At 42.7% G+C, this 25,201-nt stretch overlaps 4 protein-coding genes across 4 annotated transcripts; 1 reads left to right on the top strand and 3 right to left on the bottom strand.

The window, feature by feature from the left end:
* Nucleotides 1–1,604: 1,604 nt before the first annotated feature.
* ngb (neuroglobin) lies at nt 1,605–6,490 on the bottom strand. The gene is made up of 5 exons (XM_061301709.1): nt 6,407–6,490; nt 4,528–4,748; nt 3,464–3,572; nt 3,191–3,310; nt 1,605–3,123 (listed from the first exon to the last, which is right to left on the bottom strand). Exons 2-5 carry the CDS (start codon nt 4,623–4,625, stop codon nt 2,971–2,973), a joined length of 480 nt encoding a protein of 159 aa, XP_061157693.1. The 5' UTR covers nt 4,626–4,748; nt 6,407–6,490; the 3' UTR covers nt 1,605–2,970.
* fam161b (FAM161 centrosomal protein B) lies at nt 5,941–9,765 on the bottom strand. The gene is made up of 9 exons (XM_061301708.1): nt 9,586–9,765; nt 9,031–9,248; nt 8,500–8,906; nt 8,031–8,329; nt 7,436–7,554; nt 7,095–7,262; nt 6,925–7,024; nt 6,727–6,853; nt 5,941–6,493 (listed from the first exon to the last, which is right to left on the bottom strand). Exons 2-9 carry the CDS (start codon nt 9,216–9,218, stop codon nt 6,480–6,482), a joined length of 1,422 nt encoding a protein of 473 aa, XP_061157692.1. The 5' UTR covers nt 9,219–9,248; nt 9,586–9,765; the 3' UTR covers nt 5,941–6,479.
* A 63-nt stretch (nt 9,766–9,828) lies between these two features.
* coq6 (coenzyme Q6 monooxygenase) lies at nt 9,829–16,915 on the top strand. The gene is made up of 12 exons (XM_061301707.1): nt 9,829–10,228; nt 10,333–10,467; nt 10,817–10,875; nt 12,513–12,639; nt 13,558–13,688; nt 13,762–13,869; nt 13,950–14,012; nt 14,092–14,199; nt 14,733–14,935; nt 15,676–15,791; nt 16,080–16,246; nt 16,770–16,915. The coding sequence occupies exons 1-12, from the start codon at nt 10,027–10,029 to the stop codon at nt 16,797–16,799; spliced, it is 1,449 nt and encodes a 482-aa protein (XP_061157691.1). The 5' UTR covers nt 9,829–10,026; the 3' UTR covers nt 16,800–16,915.
* Nucleotides 16,916–18,987: 2,072 nt separating this feature from the next.
* On the bottom strand, nt 18,988–25,149 carry entpd5a (ectonucleoside triphosphate diphosphohydrolase 5a). The gene is made up of 13 exons (XM_061301492.1): nt 24,623–25,149; nt 24,280–24,359; nt 22,970–23,113; nt 22,616–22,691; nt 22,466–22,501; nt 22,022–22,110; nt 21,856–21,935; nt 21,708–21,769; nt 21,524–21,625; nt 20,985–21,128; nt 20,847–20,903; nt 20,233–20,348; nt 18,988–20,160 (listed from the first exon to the last, which is right to left on the bottom strand). The coding sequence occupies exons 1-13, from the start codon at nt 25,053–25,055 to the stop codon at nt 20,077–20,079; spliced, it is 1,503 nt and encodes a 500-aa protein (XP_061157476.1). The 5' UTR covers nt 25,056–25,149; the 3' UTR covers nt 18,988–20,076.
* Nucleotides 25,150–25,201: the final 52 nt, after the last annotated feature.

Here is a 25,201-nt window from a genome sequence, read left to right as displayed (position 1 = left end):
GTGCAACCTGTCACTCTCCTCCTCTCTCTCTCCTGGCCAGATGCTTAGAATAGAAAAGACCTTTACCTCCTGCAGGAAACTATTGCCACTCCAATCCAATCGTTGTTGCAATGATTTTATTTCCAATTTGCAAATTTCTTACATTAAGTTTAGCGGTTCAGTATTTGAATTGCATTACTTTAGTAATATGATGTGGAATGATCAATAGACGTTTGACACTGATTCTGACATTTGCAATAACTGCATTAAGCCTGCAACCCATAAAATGTTTCACTTCATTTGAAATGCTTTTCCCGACCTTTACTGCAGCCTCTTTCAGTTCTAATTTGTTTCTAGGGCTTTCTCCCTTGAGTCTCCTCTTCAGGAGGTGAATTTCATGATTGGGTTAAGGTCCGGTGATTGACTTAGGCCAGTTTAAGACCTTGCATTTTTTCTCCTTTGTTGTCTTGGCACTTGACATTGTGTTATTTTGTTGCACCATGAAAGATTCTCTCTATTTTCTGTAAATTGCCAGACAAAATCTATCAGAATTTATTCTGTGCAACTATTATGAGTTTTGTTCGTGGAGTTGCCAAGCAAGCCCAAGCCATATTTAATAAGGCACCTTTGAGAAAAAAAAAAACTGCTCCGGTCATGGTCTCTCTCATCTTATTTAGGACGATGGAGTTGATCCCTTGCTCTGCTCTTTCATCAGAAAAAAACACGAGCGCATCGACAAACACACACACTCTTGCACACAGCACTTAACAGTTGCCATGACAACATTCAATACCCCTTCTTTCCAAAACACATTGCAGACTTTCTAAAAATAATATCTTTTCTCGCAGACGGCAACCTTCAGAGCGAAAACCCTGAGTAGCGCTATAGTGACAAATTATAAATTAATTGCCGCTTATTTTCTTCAGGCCTCGTATTCACTGTAGCGGTCACTCTGTATTGTTAGGTGACCTGAGAGATGCTCGGGTCAGCGTCTCATCCGTCTCCATCCCAGTGGCTAGACGAGTGCACGTTGTTGTGAAGCAACATAAATACTGGAGACACTCAGCGAGTGGGGAGAGTTTTGGCAGCGTGCACGGAGACAAATTAAGGCCATGTCAGCCACAGATCCAACAGCGGAACAGACAGCCTGCTCATGGATGATACAATCCTCACTCAGTCACTTATGCGTGCACAAACCGATATTCAAGCTCACGGGAATAGATTTATCTGCAAGACGTTGGTTGGATTTGTCGATTTTTGGCAAATATTTGTTGCTTCTAATGCTCTTGATGTGATATTGTGATGTTGCATGAGTAAGTGGCCTGATGTGCCTAAAGTCACCCTCGTATTTGCCGCTCGGGGCGATGAGCCATTCGTGGCTCTTACGTAACCAGCAATGTAAAAGATATCGTGTGACTGAAATCAAGTGGCCGCCGTTGTGTTGGGACAATGTGACAACACACTGACCTGGATTTGCTGTAGAATGTCCACAAGAAATCACTTTATTGAGACACGCATAGACAAATTATGAAACTGTAGCATGGAAAATTAAATGACCAGTGCGAGTATATTCATAGAACATTTATTTTGTAGATTGAACTTCCTGTAAATCCACACAAAGTACTATAGCGACTGTAAAACAATGGCTCTAGGTCATATACATCTATATTTCAGAATATAAAAATAAACTTTTTTAATGTAAACTCAGGATAAAGCGTTAATAACCACATATCAGCAACTTGGATTTACAGTTGTATGGTGTTAGCACACTGTTGTTAAAATACTTGGCATTGAAAGTAATTCAGAACAATTATGCTAAAAACACTGGTCAACACATTTTTACATTTTTTTTTTTTTTAAATCAGAGATGCAAGTAAACTTGTCGAGATATTTTTTTGCACTGACTCCAATTCTGCCTTTGTTTTTTTTCTTTCTACAACATCAGGTTTTCAGAATAATAACGATAATATATTATGTAATTTAGTCATATATTTTGTAATATTTATGAGTTAAGGTTCAGCAACAGGTGGAATTACTTTCTCAAGCATTAAAGATATAAATTACAAAGTAGAGTAAAATCCGTATCGTGCAAACCTTTAAAAGTTAAACTTCTAACCAAAAATGAGAAATCTCAGAAACCCAATGTGCCAAAAGAAAAACATCAATGTCACAAATATGTTTATAGACATATCTCTGATTAAAATTAGCTGTTGACCAGTATAATAATACACATACATGATGCGTACAAACCCTTAGCAACATATAAGGTCATTTTTGTTACAAACGTTTACCATCAATTATTTAATGGTTCGCGTTCACATCCCTATTCCAAGATTTATTGCCACAACAACATTAAAACGACAGTGATTAACATCAAATTTGAGCACAAAATCCTAAAATATACCCTTTTCCTGAACATAACAGTCTTATTTATTAACAGTCAGATGAAAACTATTGAGATACTTGCTCACGGTCTCACTTACCGTGTACAGTAAGGTGCACGAAGACACCGCAACAGTCGGAGATTACAGTAGAAAGCTATCAGTGTATAACAGTTCTTGTCAGTAGCTGAAAAAAAAAAAAAGAAGCTTAGCCTTTCATAAATCCATTTAACATTGGATAAGATACACAAAACAAAAAGTGATTACATTTTGTTTTGGTCGCCGTTTGACCCAGAGCTGCCCATTTTGAGTAGCGTAAAATATTCATCGCCGGGCGACGCTGTTACATACGACACGTTTTACTACGGTCAGAAGACAAACTAAAAGGCATTATATACAAGTTAACCTTCATGCTTTGTCTTTGCTTGTGATCGGAGGAGTGTTGCCAGTGGCCACGCCGTATATTCGTTCGTCTACGCTTGGCACTCCCCCCAAATGTAAAGCAGCAAAAAAGAAAAAGCCACAATGCTGCAAGTTACACAACCTCGTTCCATGGCAACCACAATAAGTGAGAGGACAGCAACAGCTCAACGTCTCACGCGCCGGCACCTCAGTCTGCCTTGTCCTCGCCGTTCCCGGCCCATCCTTGGCTCATAGCGGCCACCACGATGCTGTACATGTTGAGCCAGGCTTGACGCATGGCCGCCGTGTAGGCCTGGCCCAGATTACACTGAAGCATGTAGAGGAGCGACTCCCCTACCACCTGTGAGAAACCCAAACACGAATCAACGTGGATGCTTCAGAATTCTGCTGCTGTAAATTTTTCTTACAGTAAACGACTGTGGTTTGACCCCCACAGCCTGATGCTTCCTCCCGAGGTTGAGAAGAAAATCCCCCAGGGAGTGAAGATCGTCGAGATGGCTGACAGCGGCATCGATCACTAGCATCACCTGGGATCAGCCAGACGAGGGATGATTACGGATACGTTTTTCTCCATCAACTACTCTTTTATATTTTTCTCATGCAATGGGAGACTTTTTGACTCACTTGCTAATCAATCCCATATTCTGACTAATGAGACACTCTGTGATTGAGAAGCTCACCTTGGTGACATGCTCCAGGAACTCTGGGCTGGAGAGGCAGTCTTGTGTGTTGCCACAGTTTGTGTTGTAGTGAAAAAGATTGAAAAGAGCTGGGTCTAGCTCAAAAAGCCTAACAGGGATGGATACAAACCATACATTGTTTTTTGCAGTGATACACGGATTGCAATCTTTTAGCTGTTTTGAAAAAAAACTAACAAAAAACATTCCTATGGATATACTTTACAGCAGGGGTCACCCGGTCACCCCCAAGGGTCACATGGGTAGCCTGGGGGCCGGTTTGAAAAGTAGCTTATCGGCGATGAGACATTGTGATTTACTAGGAATGTTGTAGAAGTCATCAATTTAATATCGAACACTTGCACAGTTATAGAAATAATACCTGATATCAATCTTAAATCATATTATTCAAATTAATTAGCACAATCAGTGTCTATTAACTATTAGACAAGGCAATAAAGCTCATTTCATACTCAGTGTGCTTCTCAAATTAAAAAGTACATTTAAAAACATTTAGAAATAAATGCAAGGTAAAGACAAAAGTAGCTTTCGAAAAGAAGACCTCAGGTAATTTGAGCAAATTTGTTGTTTTGCAAGTTTATATCAGACTGTAGCCCCTCGGATTAATCAGTGAAGTAGCCGTCGGTTTCAAAGAGCTGACCCATGCTGTAGGGAATACCTTCAATGAATCCCGGAAGATAAAGTAACTCATGCAGCTTGTTCTAACTCCCCTATGTGAGAATGATGCAGACATACAGACAGACACAGTCAATTAGACCGAGAAACAGCATGAGAGAAAGCACAGCAAGGTTTCCCCCACGTTGTTGTGACATAAAAGAAATCACTCCTCTAATGTTACAATTCACAGCATCGCACATTTTCCGTGACAAACTAACATTTGTGAATCTCTCGTGCACGTGTCAGATGAAGCGCCTAGGAGATAATAACATTGAAGGCTGTCGCCAAGCAACAAGACAAGCCACCTCTGGTTTCCGGTGGAAGTGCGGTTAGAAAGGTGATGCTGCTTGGACTTGGAAACAAAACGAGATGATGCCTTCGAGACTTACCTGGAGAACATGATGACACCATGAGGAACTTTATTCTTGCCCAGGCTCTCCCAGCTGCTCCGGATCAGCTCCTTGTCCTTCCCTGACAGGTTCTCCATCCTCCTCGAGGGGGCTTTAAGTTCTTCTGGAGGGGAAAGACACAGCTCCTCTACAGCGTAAGATGGCTCGCTTCTGGCAGAGCCATAACACCGGTGGGGATCCTCAAGACCAAACTTCTGCACCTGCAAGACAAAGTAGAGCATCAAGTTATGCGGGAAGGAGCTGCGGGGGGTGAAGACATCCGCAAATCCACACGTACCTTCCCAAAAAGGTAAGTCTGAGCTGTGAACTTGTTGTGCGGCAGCCGCGCTGAGGGGGTCTGCTGATGTGAGAGTGCTCGAGCGTGTGTGTATGTGTGTGTGTGGCCGGCAGCTTTGCTTCAAACTCCGATGCACTTGCTCTCTGGTTTCCCCCCCAGCCCACCGTGCAGACAAGATGCCAAGTTGTGCCACGCTCTCATCTGTCACCAAGGCTGCTATCTCCACCGCTCGTCCCCCCCCGTCCCCCCCATTCCTGCTCAACTCTCTCTTTCGCTCTCTCACCAGTTATTATTCATGCCACAGAAGGAGAGAAAAAAAAATGAAACGGCATCTCTGGCTTGTGTCGCTCAGTCGGGGCTCGGTGGCACAAGCCGCAGCTCCTCCTGCAGGTGAGCTCGGGAATGAGAAGTTATGTTAATATGATGTTATGATATGATTCAAGAGTCGATTTATTAGGGAATCAAATATCCGCTTCTATCTCCATGAGAATAACACACCAGTTTTAGGACATAAACTTCACCTGTCTCCAATCTTTTTTTTTTCAATGGTGCTTTTGTTCAAACTCTGGAGGTGCAACAGGATTGCTTGAAAACATTTCTTGCAAATATTACCAAACAGGTCAGGGAGGCCTGGGTTTGTTTTTAGCCGCGCCCCGTCTAAATCAATGGTGCATCCCTGGGATACGCTGTTCCCATGACAACACGGGAGGATGTAGCCGAGGACGTTTGAAATCGCATGGAAGCGATGTGCATTGATCAGCTGGGAATTCTATAGTTGTTTTATCACAGTGGATAATTATATGCTATTGTTTTTTTTTTCCAAAGGGATACATCATATTGTTCAATAAAATGCAAAATCGTTTGATTTTCGAGGGGATTTTCGATAATCATATGATCCAAAGTTTAGTCGCTGAGGGGAAATGACACTCGCCCAAAAGGAGGAAGCGCTCGACGAGCTTTTCATTATGATCGAATACATATTGAGACATTCTCATGTGGTTCTTTCAAAAAAAGATCTGAAATTCCAAGCTGTCAGCTGTATAAGCAAAGCCTTCCAAAGGAGGCCAGTGTACATGAGTAGAGTAATTGATGTGGGTCTGTGGGCCCGCAGCAAAAACCACCAAGCTGGTCAGGGTGACTACACGAGGATTTATTTAGGTGGCAGAGCGGCTCCAGTGACTTGCAATCTGAACCACGCTATGGGAGAAAAGACCTTTGCGTGCATTTGTGTAAAACTGTTTGGTACTTCATACAAATGAATGTCACAGATGGAAGGAGCTGGGCACGTTTTGTATTTAGTTTTGAAAATATTTATTTTGATAACCAAGTGTCCACGAAAAATATTTATTATCACGTAAATCTATCTAAAAGATTTTGTGGCTCATTTACATGGTTATTTGTACTATTGCTGCATGTTTTCTCACTGGAATTCTTATTTTTGTTTTGGTTCAGATGTTTTGAGATTTCTTAATTTGTACTTGCACATGTTTGGCGGATCCATTGTTGGTGCGGTTGAGTAGACATGAGTCATATTTGAATACAGTGTTGTGTTCTAGTCAAGAGGCCACAAAAACATTGTACCGTCTTATCATGACAATCCCCTTCGGACTCCACCGCTGTTCGCCTCCACGTCTTCAATTTTCTTCACCGTCGTCTACATTTTCCTCCCTAAATCAGACATGCTGGCTTAGAAAATGTCTATATTGTAATTATATTTCATTTTTACTTGGCTACTATATTTTTTGTGTTCCGGGCAGGCCTAGAAAATGATGTAAAACCACATGAAGTCCATGCTATTCATAATACTGGACATCGTGGGATCACATCAACAATTTCTAAAAACCCTCACTCTGCGTCGCTGCTGTTTTTGTCAGTGTTGTGGACGTTGGGGCACGTGTCACCTTTAGCTGGTGATGAGATGGACGACGAGGTGAACGCGCTTCCCTTTTCTTCAACAAAACGTTCTTCGACGCCAGCTTTCCTCAACTCGTTCTTGTAAACCTGTTCCGCTTGAGCTTTGGCGTATCTCTGATGAAACAAAGACGACATCATGGCGGTATATGCAAGCGGAGGATGATGCGGCCGAACGCGTCCCTCACCTGTTTCACTTGTTCAAACAAAAGGGGGCGCTCTCGAACGCGAGCGTTCATGTCCTGTAGATGCCGCATGTAATCTCTTGTCCTTTGTCGATCCGTCTCCCTGTGTAGATCATTGTTTACAAAAATGGCTACAAACTGAAGAATGACGGCCTTGCTTGCTCAGCACTCACCGATGGTGCTGCAGTCTTTCGTCGTAGACTTCTTTCAAGCTTTTGTGAGGGTCCATCGACTTGGCGTGGAGGGAAACCGTCTTCCTCAAGGCCTCCGACTTGCTCTGGTATTTCCTCGCCCAGTCTGCACTTTCCTGATTCTTCCCATCCCTCATCTCCATGGATTTCCTATGAATATAAATTAGGTGAGGTACATCATTTATTAAGCTTTCAAATCAATTGTGGGATTCACTTCCATTGAATTCATAAATGATGTAAAAGAACACTTAGACTAGATTTCTTTGAATTGCTTGTTCGCTCACTCATTCATAAGCCTAACAAGATCCAGTTCATGAGCTTACCTGATGGCCATGCAACGTTTCCTGGTAGCATCTGTGATGTAAGTCGGAAGTGTGTCTGCAGACAATGACCTTATGGCACCGCATGACTTACTCCGCCTCATATTATTTTGACTGGGTATCTGTTAAAAAAAAAAAAAAAAACAAGGGTAGCCTCAAATTATAAACACAAATTTACAGCCAAAGCACATTCAAATTATTAATGGTGACTTTGTTACTCCAAATATTACCTAACCTGTTACTAAATTGCAATGTTCCTGAATCCTCAGGAGAACACACTCAAAAATAGAACAGGAGGAAAGCTGAATTATTGGGTGCATTCTTTACATACTATGTGCATAGGGTACAGGAACCACTGGAGAAAACCACCCTTCCCACAAAGATGACATGCAACGTGGCTTTGCAACAACATATTTTGAGGTTAGTTTTAGAGGTTACGGTACATACATCATGGTTGGGAGGTTTAGAAATATCTTGCGATGAGAAACCAGGCTCACATAACATTAGGTTGTTCTATTTTAACGCCAGCACAAAAAAAATATGGGAGACACTAAAGATATGGATATATTTTCATTCTACAACGCAATACAATGTTTACCTGTGAGATTTCAGGACTCATCCTACTTTGCCTGGCAGGAAGAGCGGATGTTCTCAGGTAGAAGGGTTGACACTTGGTTAGATCTTTACTTAGTGTTGCTTTCAGACCTTCTGCCCGCAGGGCTTTGTGCAACCGGTTGAAATCGGGCACCTGCTGGTTGATCTTGGGCTGAAAGCTCGGCTTCTCGTAAAGGAATCCCAACTTTTCCATTCTGGTGCAATCTGAAATGCGAAGTTTGGGTTTGTCTGGATTCTCCTGTTGTGTAGTACTGATGTGGCTTTTCCTGCAACGCTCCCGCTCTGCAAAAACATTGCAGAGAAGATTTTGGAATGCACAAAGTATCTGGCACTTTATTTTGTAATGATTTAATTTTATTGTGGGAGTGTTCATACAGTTTAATCCAAAAATATTAAGTATGATGTCAATTTTTCCAAATATTTTCATTTGTGTAGAAAAAAAGCTCTCACACCTGCTGGCGCTTTAACTTGTTTGGGACACGACTGCGGAACATTCTGTACAGTCGTCTTTTTTGCTTGCAGCTCAACCAGCTTCTCCTGTTTCTTCTTTTCTCTCTCCTGGAAGCTGAAAGGTTTCTGAACAGAAAGCAGGAAGGTTTTTCTTTGCTCTAACCCTTGCTTTCTTTCCTTGTCCCGCCGTTCCATCATCTCCTGATAGAGAGGAAGTTTGACTTGAATGGGGACAGGAAGGGCAGTGAACTTTTTCTTGCACTCAACTTCGGCCTCCTCCTCTTTCTTCTGCTGTGTTGTTTTGAATGAAGGTTCTCGTTCGCATTGCTGCGTCTGGGTGGGAGGCCGAGTGGAGTGTTTCTTGCACTCAGATGAAGATTCCAAAACTGGAGCAGACAACCCCAACAGCCTAAAATAGTTTGATAGATTACTGTCAAACCAACTAGCAGATGTCCTCCGTCGAGAATGAATCTTTAAAAAAAAATCACATCTCTTATAGTTCAAGTAAAAATAAGCAGACTGAGGAGACTTACTTGGTCCTTGGAGACAGTTCTGCTGAGAGGAGAGTGTTGTGATGAATCCTGCTCTCTAATTGCTCTCTGTGCCTCCTCTCGGTCTCTTGCAGCTGTCGTTGGATTGTCTCGCTCAGGGACCGCAGCCTCTGATGGAGGATTTCTTCTGATTCCAAACCATCTGTAAGCATCATCTCTGGTTCTGACATATTTGCTGGTCAAGATGGTTGTGATGTCATCTGAAATGTTTAGTAAAAGGTTATCAGTCATCCATCTGTATGTTTTCTTTTTCTCCATCTTTCTTGTTTGAAGTTAAAAAAAAGAAGAAGAAAAAAAGTTTTGATGAAGCCTGTTCCCTTTCTTAGATGGCCACTAAATCAAACATGACCCACAGGACCAGTCTGCGTATGACGTGTTACCATGGCAACCAAACAATCCACTCCGCTGAGCGCGTAATGTGGCTAAAGAGTGAACTATTAAGAAGTGAGATTGAAAACTGAATTATATTTATTGTTAGTTTCAACTTCAGTGTGCAAGCCATCGTTGTAATATTTAACAGCGTAAACAGCTCCTAACCTGTTAAAAGGCAAACTGTACGTGGAGTTTCCCTGCATCAAGGCTTCATCCCTGTACAGAAATCTTCGTCGATAAAGTATACTGTTCTGCATTTGGACTTTTTTGCAAAGAAGATAAAGTTAACCAAAAATAAAAATTAAAAAAAGACAAGTGGCTGCACCACTATTGGGCGAGCTTCGGTTTCTCTTGAGCGTTTTGTGTGGTCAAAAGCGGAAGCGCAAACCACTTCAGAGGTCTGCCCTGATTGGCTAAGAAGCCGGAAGTGATTTCCCCGTGCTGTCAACAAAACATGGCTGTAGTGTTGAGGTGACTCGACTGCTCTTTTTAGGACGCGCTCAAGGAGAAACCCGAACTTGCATTGCATATTTCAGCGGTTAGCCTTCGCCGAGGAAATGTGCATCCCTGTTTAATGCAAGGCTCGTTTCGTTTAAATACCGAATAATGCTAAACCTTACAAGGGCTAGCATAGCCCTAAACGAGTTCGGGCGGAGTTTCCTGGCAGAAAAACGCTTTTCTGTTGTAAAAAGTATCCATCGTGCATTAGTGTGTGCACAGCATGGCGACGATCGTGGCAACAGTGAGGTTTATGATGTTATTATATCCGGGGGAGGGATGGTTGGATCTGCAATGGCATGTTCCCTCGGTGAGTGACCACATCCATCTGTCAACATCCAAAAGATTGTGTATGATTAAATAAACGAGAATACAAATCAGCAGCCACTGTCACACGTAATGTTCTCCTGGCAGGCATGGATCCCAACTTGTCAGAGAAGAAGATCCTTCTCCTAGAAGCAGGAAACAAGAAAGTAATGGAGACTGCTCCTGACAGCTACAGTACCAGAGTCAGCTCCATCAGTCCAGGCTCTGCTACACTCCTCACTGGTGCAGTAGACTACATCACCCTTTTTTGACCCTGTCATAATTTCAACCACTATGTACCGGCTTTGTTCATCTATTTATGCCAGCAACATATAGTGATATGCAGAACAATTAAATGTTCCTCCACTAGATGGCAGAAGGTACAATTAAACACGTCTACTACCATGGAGAAGTTTTTAAGTAATTAAGGAAGTGAATAAAATAAGTAATCAGGTTCTGAATTGCATAATTAATCCAGTGCATAGAAGCTGATGTTCTAAAATGAAATATAATAATAAAATGCATTGTTAACATTAGAGGCATATTTTTGATTTGTCCCACCATTGTTGTCTAATACTTTTGTTTTCTGCAGGCATTGGTGCATGGGAGCATATCACACAATTGAGGTACAAGCCTTATAAAAAGATGCAGGTACGATTATCATTCTTTTAACTACACTAGTTGCTTGTTATCAATCAATGTACGTATCTCTGATGCTTATTCTTCTTTTCATATTTTTTCTTGCAACGTTGCCAGTTTTTTTTTTTTTATCATTTAACTGAGTCCTGCTGTTTTTAACATGAAAGGTACTGCACACTGATATTCTCCATTTATTTCTGTCATCCAATAATCATAATACTATACAATTTGCGGAGAGCAACTTCTTTGACATTCCGCTTGTACTCCGTCTTACAGCGAAATGAACAAAAAACTCATTTGCAGTGTGTATAATTATGCACATAGTATGGAGTCATTTACATTAAATGCCAGGTTCAGTTGACATGTAATTTCGTCATTCCGTTATGCAAAGTCTGCCTTTATTAGAAGCCCTATAAAAAAAAAAGCATACCTTCATGCGACGCAAATGAACGTTGGATGACCTACTTTCTTTTTCTTCTTAAAACCGTATGTTTGATGAGGATGAAGTACTTTTGGCATTTGCAAATTGCTACTCACTCCCCCGTCCGTGTCTTCTAATTATGAAGATTCATGTGAACAAGTGCAGCAAGATGAAAGGCTGTTTGCCGCTTCATGGCATTGGATGCAAGGCTCGGCCCGGCTTGTAAGATGTGGTCGCTGTGTACCAAAGCCTCGACCGCAGTGTTTCACTCCAGGGCTAAGATGTCATCATGGCGTGCCATTTAGAGTGATTATGGCAGCGTACCTCACCCAAGATACCTTTATTCTACTACTTTTTTGTTTGTTTTGCCTTCTGGATCATAGTCATTCCCATCCTAGCCGTAGAAGGGAAAATATGCGCTACGTGTCTAAATAACATTTGCACCATGCTTAAAGTCTCCCCCGCCTAAGAGTTTAAATTCAGAGCAAGCTCATTTTCCCTTAAGGTCACAAGCAAGTGCTTAAATGTTGCAAGGAAAGCAGAAGCTGCATCGCGTCACCCTGTGTTAAACAAACCCCAAACAATTTTTGGGTTGGTCTCCTGACCACTTATCACAAGTTGCAAACCCAAAACGCCATTAGTGGGTATTTTAAAGGGTATATCCCCTTACTTTATGGTAAGCTGGAAAGAAAGAGTCGTAGCAGCAGTAGCGTCTTACGGCTGATTGATGGCTTACCTCAGCATATTTACAACCCAGAAGAGGACGAAGCAAACACTTTCACCCCCCTCATGTTTAACTCGGATTCAAATTCGGAATTAGATCAAGTTTAGGAATATTATCGACCATACTGTTTAAAAATGTTTATCTGCGTTACAATAAAATATATCAAATTTATTATACATGAATGATTTGATTGGTTAAGTTTATGCTAACATAAAGGCAAATGAACGATGAGTTCATGTGGGTTGAGTTTTTTTTTTTTTTTGCCCAAAGTTGGCTCAAATTGACCCAACTTCCTGGGTCGGTCCAATTTTTAAGGGTGCGGTACTTTGTATAAAAAGTTTGCAAACCACTGTTCTAGATGAATGCCGTGCTGATGTCCTAATCTATTTAGCAGACCGGGCCTATCTTCGACAGCAACTTTGACGCGATCATCTTTGGTTATATTTAGAGACGGGGAGGATTAACTTGAGGCGAGACCGCAGGCGTAATGACTCTCTCATTTAGGTTTGGGATGCCTGCTCCGATGCCCTGATCACATTCGATAAGGATAATCTGGAGGAGGTGATGGCCTACATCGTGGAGAACGACGTGGTCGTGGCTGCACTCACCAAACAGCTGGACAGTCTGTCTGGTGAGCCGAGCATCGCTCAGTCAGTCAGTCGCACGAAAGCCACGCCACCACATTAGTATTTCCAACCACTGGTGTTTTTAGTTATATTCCCGCCATGAGCCGTTTATGATTTTCCGTCAATTTCAATCAAAACTTCACATTTTAAGAACTGGCAAGGCTGGCCGGGGCCTATGAGGACACGTGAAGTGGTCCAGTGACCTATTTAAAGCCTTGCCGCCACCACCCCAGGCTCTAAAGCGCTGACTGCCTTCAGCGCTCGATTGCTGTTGACATTAAACCAAAACGTTGCAAATGATAAGAAGCCCTGCAATGGTACTTGGCAGTTTCAGTGGCATATTTATAAATGCTTTTAGGCCAAACAAGGGGCGTGTGGTTCCCGCGCGTTTTTTGCCCTCATGTGCTTGCCGTTTGTCTTCCTGTCATTGGACTCAAAGATGTAGTACATGAAAAGTCTGCTGCCTACCAGCTGTTTCCAATGAAATCTCCCTCTCCAATCACCAAAACCCCATATTTAACATCCCTGTTCGGTAACCAGCAGCCAATCTGCGGATGGCTCCCGCTCCAAGCAGGGCTCGGGCCGCTTTCATGTTCTGGAGGACCAGCTGCCGGTATTTTAGGAGGTGCAGGAGGAGGTTGGATGCAATATCCAAAGAGCCGACCGACAGCATGTGCAAAGCGTGGCGTGGTTAGCTTGTAGATAAACACTATTAGTCCATGGCGTGTGGCAGACCGAGACCATTAAGATCTTCTTGTGCCAGGGAGAAGGCCACGGTGTTTTACAACGAGTCCCTGCGTGTTTGCGTGCGCTCGGGCTGACAAATAGTGAAAGTGTTACATAAAACTTGTTGGAATGCTTTGTTTACACTTTATAAAATGCTTTTTTTTTGTTCCTTGTTTTGCTCCCTGCTTGTTTGTCAGAGAACGTGCAAGTCAAGTACAGGTCCAAAGTGATCAAGTACACATGGCCGACGCCGCACCAGACGCTACGCTCCATCCCGTGGGTGCAGGTCACGTTGGCCAGCGGGGAAACGCTCCACACCAAGTTACTTGTAAGTTAAATTCTTTATTCAAATTCCTAATATTACATGGCGTCATCTTTTTTGTTTGCTCTGTGCGTGTCAGATTGGAGCAGATGGACCCAACTCTATGGTGAGGCGGGAATTAGGCATCCCCACAGTCAAGTGGAATTACGACCAATCGGCTGTGGTTGCTGTGCTGCATCTATCAGAGGTAGAGAATGAGCCGCTTCCTTTCTTCAGACCTCCTTGATTGTTATGCTTCCAGTTAATATATTATTTCAACCGTTACAGCCCACAGAGAACAATGTCGCATGGCAGAGGTTCCTCCCAACAGGACCCATTGCAATGTTACCGGTAATGAAGTCATGTTTTTTTTTTAATGCACATTTGTTGTATGATCAACATCTGTCGCTGCATCCTCTTTATGCTGCAGCTGTCAAACACCGCAAGCTCTCTCGTGTGGTCAACCAGTCATCACCTGGCCGAGGAGCTCCTGTTGCTGGATGACGAATGCTTTGTCGACGCAATCAACTCTGCCTTTGTGAGTGGCAATTAAAATGATGGCGTGTCCCTCAAGTCATTGTCGCAGCTTGTTTGTGTGGTTTGTGTCTCCTCCTCACGTAATCTTGTTGTAAACAGATTTTTTTTTTTACCATATGTGAAACAATAGCTATAGCGCTTTGGACAAATGACATACCTATCCCTTTCTTGTGTTTAGAGGAACGCCTTTTTCCCAAGCGGCTATTTTTACTTCCTGTTGAAGGATGGGGTCACTACGGTTGAGTCATGTTTGGTTTCAGTTCTGGTTTGGTAATTAAACTTGCGGTCTCCCAGTGTCGACCATTACTGCATGGAATGTTTTTCAAACGGGGCTAATCCAACTGTATTGCCTGGCCTGCATCTTCTTTTAATTAGACCTACTCCCCGGGCCTCGCCAAACCCTTTAGTTAGGGAGGGCAAATAAAGGCCCTTGCCTGGAGTTCAGCTTTGCTCCAATGTCGGCTAATTTCGTTGTCCACTGTAAACGATATCGTCTGTTTTCTCTCTCATACGTTCTTCTTTTTTTATTCGCAGTGGAGTAACGAAAATCAGTCGGAGCTGGTCGAGACGGCCGGGTCTCTCTTCCGGAGCGCCCTCGCCACCATCATGCCCTCTGCGGGTTCGCCTCGCCAGCTGCCCCCGAGTGTGGCGAGCATCGGGCCCAAATCTCGCGTCATGTTCCCTCTCGGCATGGGCCACGCATCGGAGTACATTAGGCACAGAGTTGCGCTCATTGGGTAAGAGAAAATGAATGATAGTTTTAGAGGTCCTGAAAATCAGAGTTGGGGATAATTGAATTGAATGAAACATAAATCTCACAAACACACCCTAGAATTTGTGTGATTTGTGCCTTTAAATTGACAGTGACTCAAAAGGCTCTTAATTTGAGCTACTACAATTCAAGGTACCACTTTATTTCTTTCCCATGGATTTTTCCCCGAGTACTTTTTTTTTTTTTCTACAGTTACGTGACAATCTCCTGCTTATTGTGTTCAGGGTCATGCGTGAGCTGGAGTCTATGCCAGCTGGCTTTGGGTGCACCACAGGGTCCACCCTTGACGTGTAGCCAGTCAATCACAGGGCGCATAGACACTACGGACAATGTAAAGTCTTCAATTAAACACGCATCATTTTGAAATGAGCAAAAACCCAAGCAATTACGTGGCAAGTGGGAATATGCCAAGTTCCGGGCCACTGTGGTTTTAGCCGGAATCTCTGAGAACAGCGCCGTGTCGTCAGTGACAAGCTGATTATTGGAAGACCAATCACCTCACAACGCTTTTCATCGTTTGGTGGAACACTTCACAGTTTTACCCTTTAATGCGTTATTACAATTGATTTAATCTAGGAAAATTGTTTCAGAATCTAAAGTAGGGTTTTGGCAGAAATTGTTGTACTTGTATTTGGAAGAAGATAAAATAGGCTTATGCATGCATGTGGTGAATTTGGGGAGACAGGCATATGTTTGTCTTTCCAGGGACGCAGCCCATCGTGTCCATCCTCTCGCCGGTCAGGGAGCCAACCTGGGTTTCGGGGATGTGGCTTGCCTCACACAGCTACTGAGCCAGGCCGCCTTTAACGGGAAGGACCTGGGTCAGTCAGAGCTCCAAACAGACACGAGCACTGCAACCAAAGCTCGGTGGTTTCCCCTAAACTATTTTCCAAAAGGCCATCTCACGTGCACGCTGTTGGATTATAAAAAGCATCATGTTTGATTTTTTTTTTTTTTCTCCCTTCATTTAGTTTGCCAACAATTCCATGCTCATTGCTTTTCTGGGGATATTGTGTTGTTGTTTTTTTTCCCCCCTCTCAAGTTAAAATTATATTTTGACGCAATGCCACGTCGTCAGATTTTCACCTACAGTGTTTTTTGTTGTGCAGGAGCAATGCAGCACCTGTTAGAATACGAAAGTGAGCGCCAGCGGCACAACCTGCCCATGATGGCCGCCATCGACCTCATGAAGCGCCTCTATTCCACCAATACTGCTCCCGTGGTTCTCCTCCGGACCTTCGGACTGCAGGCTACCAACATGCTCCCAACACTAAAAGTAAGCTCAACCCGATCGTCAACCTGTCCAAGCTAAGCTCCGCCTCTTCGCTATTTTGTGATTACACGGAGCTTCACTTTGCCAGTGCCTGTAATTTCCAAGGCTCTGAATGTAGTACTAAGTTTAGCCCCAAATTTAGTGTTACCAAAAGTGTGTGGGTGGGGTTCAACGCTGGCACGAGGGCATTGGACAGCGGTGGTGGCTTGTGTTTTCGCACCCTTTTTATTACCGACCACTCATGTGAAACGGCTTTATTCGCTACTAAGTGATTCAGACCAAAATTGTAAATTGTAAGGAGGATGCACACTTACAAAGCCCTGAAGTATTTGCCCTCTTCCCGAGTTCAAATTATTTCTGTTGTTGTTTTTGCAAGCCAATATTATTTTCTCCCAAAGACAATTTAGTAAATATTAAATGCGATTTATAAATGATGATTATATTCCTAATTATTTAACACCCACTATGACAGAAAATGTGACCTTTATTCCATTGTGAAGATATTTTTCCTGTTTTGGTTGTGCAGGAGCAGATCATGGCGTTTGCAAGCAAGTGAGCCCGTCAGCCGTCAAAGGATCTGTTACATCTTTGCATTTGCAATTTATTTCCATTTGTGAGTGTATAAAAATGTTGGATGGTAACTAAATTTAATAAAGATATATTTTTTTCTTCTTCTTTGTGTTTTTATTTTTAATCATGTGTCTAAAAACAGGGTCTTCAATCATAAAGACCTTGAAATTCCTCCTTGTGGAGAAGTGAATTATCTCAGTGCTTTTACTGCAATTGATAAGATCAACATTTATTATAGGATGGTTTACGTACATACATTTTACATACAAATCATCTAAAAAAGCCTTACTATACATTTTATATTGTTTTTCTTAAAACCCTTACTATACATAATCATTTAAAAAAAAAAGTCTTACTATACAATTTGAGATTGTGGGATGATATTCCAGAGGGTAACAGTTTGCAGAAACCTTTTTATTTTTTAATTGGGGGTAAGAAAATAACAATGAACTTAGTTCATAAAATTTCAATTATGAACTATGAACTGAACAGGTTCATTTTAAAATTTGTAAACTGAATTTTGAACTACTTTGTGTGGAAAATGAACTTTCCCAACACTGCACTCCACTAATCTCCAAATATTTGAGGCACTTTAAGAATCTATGCTGAGGTGTTGCTGCAAATCACGGTGGGCCAAACGCCTCACTCACACATTGCATCTTGGCTTTTCCTTAAATCTGTCAGCGGTATGTAAATCACGTACCCCGCGGGAGTTGTCAGGAGCTCATCCTACATCACAAGTGTCAAACTCAAGGCCCGGGGGCCAGATACGGCCCACCACATCATTTTATGTGGCCCACGAAGACAAATAGTGCGTCAAATTCATGTCATTACTAGAATTGCAAATTATCTTCACTTTTAATATCTTTTTTTTTAAATATTTGACCAGTTTTTACTCGTCTGATTTGAAAACTAGTTATTTGTCGGTTTGTTTTGTAGCTTTTACTGTATGAGGCAGGGGTGTCTCACTCCAGTCCTCGGAGGCCGCATTCCAACATGTTTTTGAGAGATTGAGATTACCTCGTTAAGCGCACCTGCGTGAAAAGTTTTAGCTCCTGCAGAACGTGAAAGTGGCTAAAACTTTTCACGCAGGTGCGTTTAACGAGGTAACTTGGAAAACATATTGGAACGCGGCCCCGAGGACTAGAGCTTGACACCTCTGACCTTTGACCATATTTCCCTAATAAAGTGGCCTGTTATTAGGTACACTTGAAAATGGCGGTGTACCTAATGGAGTGTCCGTGTGATTCCCTCGTTAAGTGCACCTGCGTGAAAACTTTTAGCTCCTGCAGAACGTGAAAAGAGCTAAAACTTTTCACGCAGGTGCGCTTAACGAGGGTCACTTGGAAAAACATGTTGGAACGCGGCCCCGAGGACTAGAGCTTGACACCTCTGACCTTTGACCATGATATTTCCCTAATAAAGTGGCCTGTTATTAGGTACACTTGAAAATGGCGGTGTACCTAATGGAGTGTCCGTGTGATTCCCTCGTTAAGTGCACCTGCGTGAAAACTTTTAGCTCCTGCAGAACGTGAAAAGAGCTAAAACTTTTTACGCAGGTGCGCTTAACGAGAGTCACTTGGAAAAACATGTTGGAACGCGGCCCCGAGGACTAGAGCTTGAAACCTGTGACCTTTGACCATGATATTTCCCTAATAAAGTGGCCTGTTATTAGGGACACTTGAAAATGGCGGTGTACCTAATGGAGTGTCCATGTGATTCCCTCGTTAAGTGCACCTGCGTGAAAACTTTTAGCTCCTGCAGAACGTGAAAGTGGCTAAAACTTTTCACGCAGGTGCGCTTAACGAGGGTCACTTGGAAAACATATTGGAACGCGGCCCCCGAGGACTAGAGCTTGACACCTCTGACCTTTGACCATGATATTTCCCTAATAAAGAATAAAATACGCACCTTCAATAGATCATTTGACTGCCTGCTGGTTACTGTATATGTGCAATTCATGGTGTTCTTTGCCAAGAACTACTTTATTAAACTTGTGCTAGAATGATGGATAGAAAGTGAAGGATAAGCAAAGGAGCAGCTCATCACCCACATCATATGGAACATGATTAAATAAATGTTCAATCAATCAATCAATCAATCAAAATCTGAAATTTACATATATGCAAATGTGACCCTCCTCCCTTGAATAATTGAGTTCTTGCTACAGTCAGTGTAATTTTCTTTTTTTTATTACAGGAAAAGACATATTCACATGGCTGTTTAAGTAAAACAAGCATTTCACTGAGTAAGAAATAAACAATTTAAATACTAAAAGCATAAGGTTAATCAGCTAATACGCATTTAAAGCAACTGTGGCATGGCAGAAAATGTTTAGCGTTTGTTTTTGCATTGAAAGCGGCTCTTGGTGAGTGTAGTTGGCATATATACATACAACAGTAGTTATGGTACATTTTGTAGAGTGGGAAGAGAGTCAGGTAAAAGCCCAAAACAAACATTGTTAAATACATTAGATAGATTTTCAGGTATTTAAATATTTGTACAGTTCACAAGAAGCAGGTAAAAAAATGCTGTTAAACAATCAGCGACATCCCTACAACTTTAAAAGCCACATATTTATCCTTGGCTTGATAATTTGTGTTTACTTTTGAAATAGTTAAGCTTAATGATGTTGTTAAGTCCACTTCATGAGAGGTTGTTCTAGGGCTCCTTTGCAATTTCACCACAATTGATGCTGACTATTCAGTTCAGGAAACACTAAAGTCAAAGCATTCATTTGGTGCGTGTGACACCTCGCCACACACGCTTTGTGAGTGTGAACTTTGACCTCCTGAGTCACAAAGAATAGCTACAATGTCTACAATTAAAGTGTTGCGTGCAAAGTTGCATAACAGAAGCTGAGCGCTTGTTAACTGCTCGTCGACCTTGTCCAAAGGAATTTCCCGTGAAATTGTTAGCGCCTACAATAAAAGAAAGCATTAAGACAGACGTGACTTCCATTACACGCAGCCCACAACCGGGCAATGACTACAAATTAGCCCCCCACACTGGACAGCGAGGTGAGGACATCATGCTTTACAAAAATAAAGTCAGCCCAGCAGTCAGGGGGCTCAACGTACAGTAGAAAAGCTGGCCTTATAAAAATATAATGATTTGAAACAGTTCTGGGAGTGTTTGGCGGGCGATGATGAAGAGGAGGGTGGCCAGGATGGAACTGGGTGTGTCTGTGGGCTGAGGGAGGGAAGCCCCGCAGTGACATAAGTGTCCCTCTCAGTGCTGACTGCATTACCCTTGAGCCACTTTTATTGAATGTTGAGGTTCCTGAAGTAGTCAAAGGTGGCACCCAGAGCCCAACTGGTCTCCACGTTGTTCACTTTCTTGGCCAGCTGGCAACGAAATCAATCGAGTTAATACCATTGACATTTTTGCAAGTGGAGGTCCACGTTGGCGTGACGTACCTGCAGCACGGTGTTGTCCTTGAAGCCAAAGCCCTCCTTGAGCAAGCAGGTGATGTATGTCATGTCCATGCACAGGAAGGGGCTGACGGCACGGTACTTGGCCATTTTATTGCACACTGCAAACGCATGAAGATTTTTCATTAAATCAATATTCCTACGATCCCTTTGGACACACTTTTGATTTCTCATAACTTTCTGGATTTATTTGTAAAAAGGAGCCAGACTACCGAGCGCCGCCGTAACATGATTAAAAGATGACCTTGTATTTTGTTTGGTGTCACACTAAACAGAAGGGTGCGAGTGTACGAGTTGGGGGTCGGCGAAAGGCTGAGAGTGGGCGGCGTTGGTGTGTGGCTGTCAGGTGCCACACTCAGTGACCATGCGAGCGCGGGGGGGGGGATTTCAATCTGCCAAACAAAACCGCTACACTTGCACATACTTCACATTGTGCAGGAATGTTTAAATTGTTTACACTATAAGCACATTTCTGTCTTATTTTAGCAAGTCTGACTTGACAGCAGTAAATTTAGTCTGACAGGAAGCGCCGTGCCACGTCTTTGCATGCACGAGATCAGATGATTTACTTCCAGTCGTGTTGACACTCATCCACTTACCCTCTTTAGCTCGCTTCTTAAAATCCCTGACTTCGATTGCGCCACCTCGGCTTCCATCTGTAAGGCGAAATAAAAGTGCATTTTGAAGAAATAATTACAAGTCAGATAAAGTGACACTTTTGTTGAGCTCCAACTCACCAATGAGACCAGACTCCACAGCTCTGTCAAAGTAGTAGGAGAAAGCATAGAAGACGCTGCTGCCTTTGACCTCGTATGGCTGATGCACGATGCCCTTGATGACCCTCATCACCTCGTAGTAGCACAACTTGTAGCCTGCGAAACCTGGAAACAATGTAAGAATATAAACAACGGTATGCAATGGAGGTACGGTAACCTCAGTTTTGGCTCCGCCAGATTATATATATGAGGGGAAGCCCCAAAGTCACCAGCAATTGTGACCGTGTGCTGACAAGAGCAGCAGTTAGTGCTGCCATGACGACCTGTCTATTTTTACCGCATAATTGTGCGCGGTCCAGATTGAGCCACTCGTTACGTTCACACGCACAACAAAGAAAACAAATTCTCTGGGACAAGCCCAGCGTCTTTTTGGCTTTTTTGGCTGTGGCATGAGACTGACTGCCTTATTTGTGTAGGTAACTCAATATATTTTATTTTATTTTAACTATGAGGCAGAAGACGCAACATGTGTTTGGCACAATTAATTTAACCGGACTTACCATCTGGAACTCCGCTGACTTTGTAAGTGGTTCCACCAAAGGTCACTTCTTCTCTGAACTTCTTTGGGAGGCAGGAGCTGGTGAAGATTTTCCAATCGAGACCTAAGATGTCAAAAAGGTCAAATAGCACATGTTACATTAAAAGCTCTGCCATATTTTATATAAGGGCTTTTAGATACAGTACCATCAGCTCCTAGTGCTCCGAGAGTTGCCAGCCGAGCTGCATACAGTCCATTTCCAAGGTAGCTAGATGGTCATGGTAAGATTTGAGAATCTTGTATTTGTAACTTTTATTTTCAAAACATAGTAAATTGATACAATTGGCCACATACCTGTGTGTGTAAAGCTGGTATGTACTATTGAACAAGCGGAATTTGGCGATGTAACTATGTGGAGCAAAGTCAACAGTTCTCTGGTGGACAGAAACATACATTTAGTGGTGTGATGATTTTTTTTTTTTAATTAATAGCTTTCAGTGTCAAGTGCATCATTTTTTACCTTTGATTTTGGAAGGAAGGTGATTTGTGTAGAGCCTCCACCCAAGTCCAGGATCCCCACTGTCCTCCTTGTGTTGGAATACAAGTGGCCTAAAGTAGACACACAAATTTCACTGAATGGAGACAATATAAGATGCCATTCTTATCACAATAACAATTGAATGTTTTTTTAATTTTTAATAATGTCGAATAAAAAATGAAAAATCTTAGGTCCGGAAAGATGCACCAAATGATATCTCATTCAGGGGAAAGTTATTTTATGATCTCTTGTTTTGGAAATTAAATTGGCTGTGCGAGAAAAAAAATGTCTGTCCATCACTGTTTGGAAATCTGCCAACCTCAGACTGGAGACAAGCATCTTTGGCTGCCCGGGGTTGAGTATATACACTAGAAGCTCAGATGTGACCACTAACACTAACACAGCAAAACACAAACCATGTCTTACCTGTTAGGAAGTTCACCGTGACCCAAGCCAGGACTCCTGGAACAACACGAGGGTGCCAATGCCTGCGTTAGTTGTGATTGCGACACGGCTGCAGTGGCGCATTTAGATGTGCAATGAGAATTTCAAAAATATGCAATATATAGAACATACCTTCGTTTGTTCCATTCATAATGGTGACGCTGTTGTGCGGCACGTAGAAGGGAGACTCTTCAAAAACATGTTTCACCTGTGATGAAAGATTGATCTACAGTTATATATAGTTGGCAGGCTGTGAAAAAAGTGAAAGCAGAGAGCCAAGCTTGAAACAGTAGCAGATTGAATACTTCAAATGACAACACCACAACAGCTGTTTTTCGCAACATCATAGCCGCCGAATGGGCAGAGTTGTTCCTTCTTTTTCCCACTGACACTTGTAAGCACTTAGTGGTTTCTTATCCCGCTCCCCGGCGGAGAGGCTCGTGTCTGTGCCAGAGTGTCTGAGGGCAGCGGGAGAGCGTGCCTCACCTCGTTCAAAAGAGCATTGGCTTTGTCCTCGGGCAGAAGGCGCAGGCCCGCCGTGGCTTTCAGGACCACCGGGGTCCTCCTCCATTCCTCCTCTGGCACCGTCTTCTTGGCTATCTTCAGCAGCTGACGCACCGTGTCACCGCCCTGTGGAGCACATGGCAATTATAGTAACAGAAGCAACAGCATGTGTCCGGATTAGAACGAGGTCACTTGCAGAATATTAAAGTTGGGTTGGTGAATGCCGCAGCCGGTCTCATTTGCGTAATTACCGTTTGTGTGTTAACCCAACCCGGAGGACATAAAAAGGGATCTGCGATGCATACACTAATAATATGCACTTAAACCACAGGTGTCAAACTCAAGGCCCGGGGGCCAGATACGGCCCGCCACATCATTTGATGTGGCCCGCGAAGACAAATTGAGCATCAAATTCAAGTGTCATTACTGGAATTGCAAATTGTCTTCACTTTTAATAATATCTTTTTTTTTTTTTTTAAATATTTGATCAGTTTTTACTCGTCTGGTTTGAAAACAAGTTTTTTTTTTAGCTTTTACTGTATACAATATGAGGTGCTCATACATTTATTTGGGTTGACAATCATAATGGCTATAACTACAACGCGGCCCACGAAAAAAAAGAGTTTGACACCCCTGGTTTAAATCTAGGGTTAGGGTTTCAAAGTAGGGTTTAAAGCGAGGGTTACGGTTGCAAAGTAGGGTTTAAAGCTAGGGTTAGGGTTTCAAACTAAGGTTCATACTAGAGTTAGGGTTTCAAACTCGGGTTAATGAGATCCAATACAAGAGCAGTTAAAACACTTGTCTGACTTCAGGAGACAATTTTGCAGTTTTTTTTTTTTTTAATCAAATGCATTTAACAATTGTTGTCTCATCTTGCAGGTTTTTTTTCCCATTCTACTTAAAGCAGTTTCTAATATCTTATTTAATGTATAGACTGCACACAGGGTGCAGGGCAAAATACAAAGATGTATATTATTGTAGTGCCAATTTTTCTCAAATATAGGTGAATGTTTAGTATTTCAATTTTCAGTCTTATAATAAACTCTTCCGACTCCTTTTCAGACAGTCAACACTCCACTATTCAATATGGAATAGCAATATTTAGATTTTCTTTCTTACTTTCATCTGCATTTTGAAAATGTAAACGCACTTCTCCACTACTGCAAATAATCACAATAATATTAAATAAAACCTGAGCATCATTTATTTGAATTTTTCTATGCAACTTATGATGAAATTCTGATTACATTATATAGTATAAAAGCAATATTGCAAACAAAAATACTGCATACCTCCTCAGGGTTGTCTTTATAAGCAGAAAGTCCAGGTTTCACTGCATGGTACATTTCATTGTCCAGAACTGGCAGCTCAACTACAGGAAAAATAAATATTTTAAAATGAAGTTAACATGAGTGCAACCGCATTAAAACAGAGAACCGACATGTGGCTATAGATAGTATAAAAGGAAATAGAGCGAGAAACACTAGAATGACTTTTACAGCTGGTGATATTTAAACAGCATCACGTCACGTCCATCCGCTCCACAAAGTCAACCTCAGCTACTTTTAGAAGCGCACTTGCCGGGGCTGGATAAACTGACGCGCACATGCAGAGGGGGCACAGCCGGGGGATTACCTGGGTCTTTCTGGATGAATTTATAGATGTGGATCCTGGTGCCGGTGCTGCCCGCATCGAACATGACGCCGTAGAAGACGCGCGTCGTGTTGGCGAGGGCGAGAGGAGCTGCAGGCGCCGATCGGTGGTGAGACCCAGGCTCCGGATGGACGACTTCGGGCTCCGGGTGGAAAGTTTCCGGTAAAGTCTGGATGTCATCGGGTCTCGGGTGGAGATCGTGCGGGATGACGGGATGCCTCGGCACGCCGGGATGACGAGGAACGGGCGCCGGGTTCACGACCTCCGGGAGGTGGTTCGACATGTGGGCGGAAGGCTGACGGAAACGGATGTAGTGCGGAAAGTAGCGATGGGGCCGGTAGTAGGTCGCCTCGGTTAGGAGGCTCCCCGCCAGGAGCACCAGCAAGAGCGAGAGGAGATGGTTCGGCGAAGCCATGGCGTTACGAGAGGAGAGGAGAGGTGAGGAGAAGTGGAAGATGCTGCACAAAGTTGAGTGCTCAGCAGAGTGGATGCACACCCAGGACTGTCCCCTGATGTGTTTACACTATATAAAGACATATGGGCTTGGCGAGGGGCCACACC

The sequence above is a fragment of the Syngnathus typhle genome, linkage group LG16, assembly GCF_033458585.1.
Source record: "Syngnathus typhle isolate RoL2023-S1 ecotype Sweden linkage group LG16, RoL_Styp_1.0, whole genome shotgun sequence".
NCBI classification, from domain to species: Eukaryota; Metazoa; Chordata; class Actinopteri; order Syngnathiformes; family Syngnathidae; genus Syngnathus; species Syngnathus typhle.
Note: the sequence above shows the minus strand (reverse complement) of the source record. Positions and strands in the feature narration are given on the sequence as shown.

Coding starts and splice junctions, on each gene's coding strand:
- ngb (XM_061301709.1), bottom strand. CDS start 4,625: ATGGAGAACCTGTCAGGGAAGGACAAGGAGCTGATCCGGAGCAGCTGG. Junction 3,573..4,527: donor GGTGTCATCATGTTCTCCAG/GTAAGTCTCGAA, acceptor CATCCCTGTTAG/GCTTTTTGAGCTAGACCCAG. Junction 3,124..3,190: donor TCAAACCACAGTCGTTTACT/GTAAGAAAAATT, acceptor GGTTTCTCACAG/GTGGTAGGGGAGTCGCTCCT.
- fam161b (XM_061301708.1), bottom strand. CDS start 9,218: ATGTCAGAACCAGAGATGATGCTTACAGATGGTTTGGAATCAGAAGAA. Junction 7,263..7,435: donor AAACGTTGCATGGCCATCAG/GTAAGCTCATGA, acceptor TTATATTCATAG/GAAATCCATGGAGATGAGGG. Junction 7,025..7,094: donor GAAAGACTGCAGCACCATCG/GTGAGTGCTGAG, acceptor TGATCTACACAG/GGAGACGGATCGACAAAGGA.
- coq6 (XM_061301707.1), top strand. CDS start 10,027: ATGCTAAACCTTACAAGGGCTAGCATAGCCCTAAACGAGTTCGGGCGG. Junction 10,468..10,816: donor CTCTGCTACACTCCTCACTG/GTGCAGTAGACT, acceptor TGTTTTCTGCAG/GCATTGGTGCATGGGAGCAT. Junction 12,640..13,557: donor ACAGCTGGACAGTCTGTCTG/GTGAGCCGAGCA, acceptor CTTGTTTGTCAG/AGAACGTGCAAGTCAAGTAC.
- entpd5a (XM_061301492.1), bottom strand. CDS start 25,055: ATGGCTTCGCCGAACCATCTCCTCTCGCTCTTGCTGGTGCTCCTGGCG. Junction 24,360..24,622: donor ATTCATCCAGAAAGACCCAG/GTAATCCCCCGG, acceptor TTTTTCCTGTAG/TTGAGCTGCCAGTTCTGGAC. Junction 22,692..22,969: donor CCAATGCTCTTTTGAACGAG/GTGAGGCACGCT, acceptor CTTTCATCACAG/GTGAAACATGTTTTTGAAGA.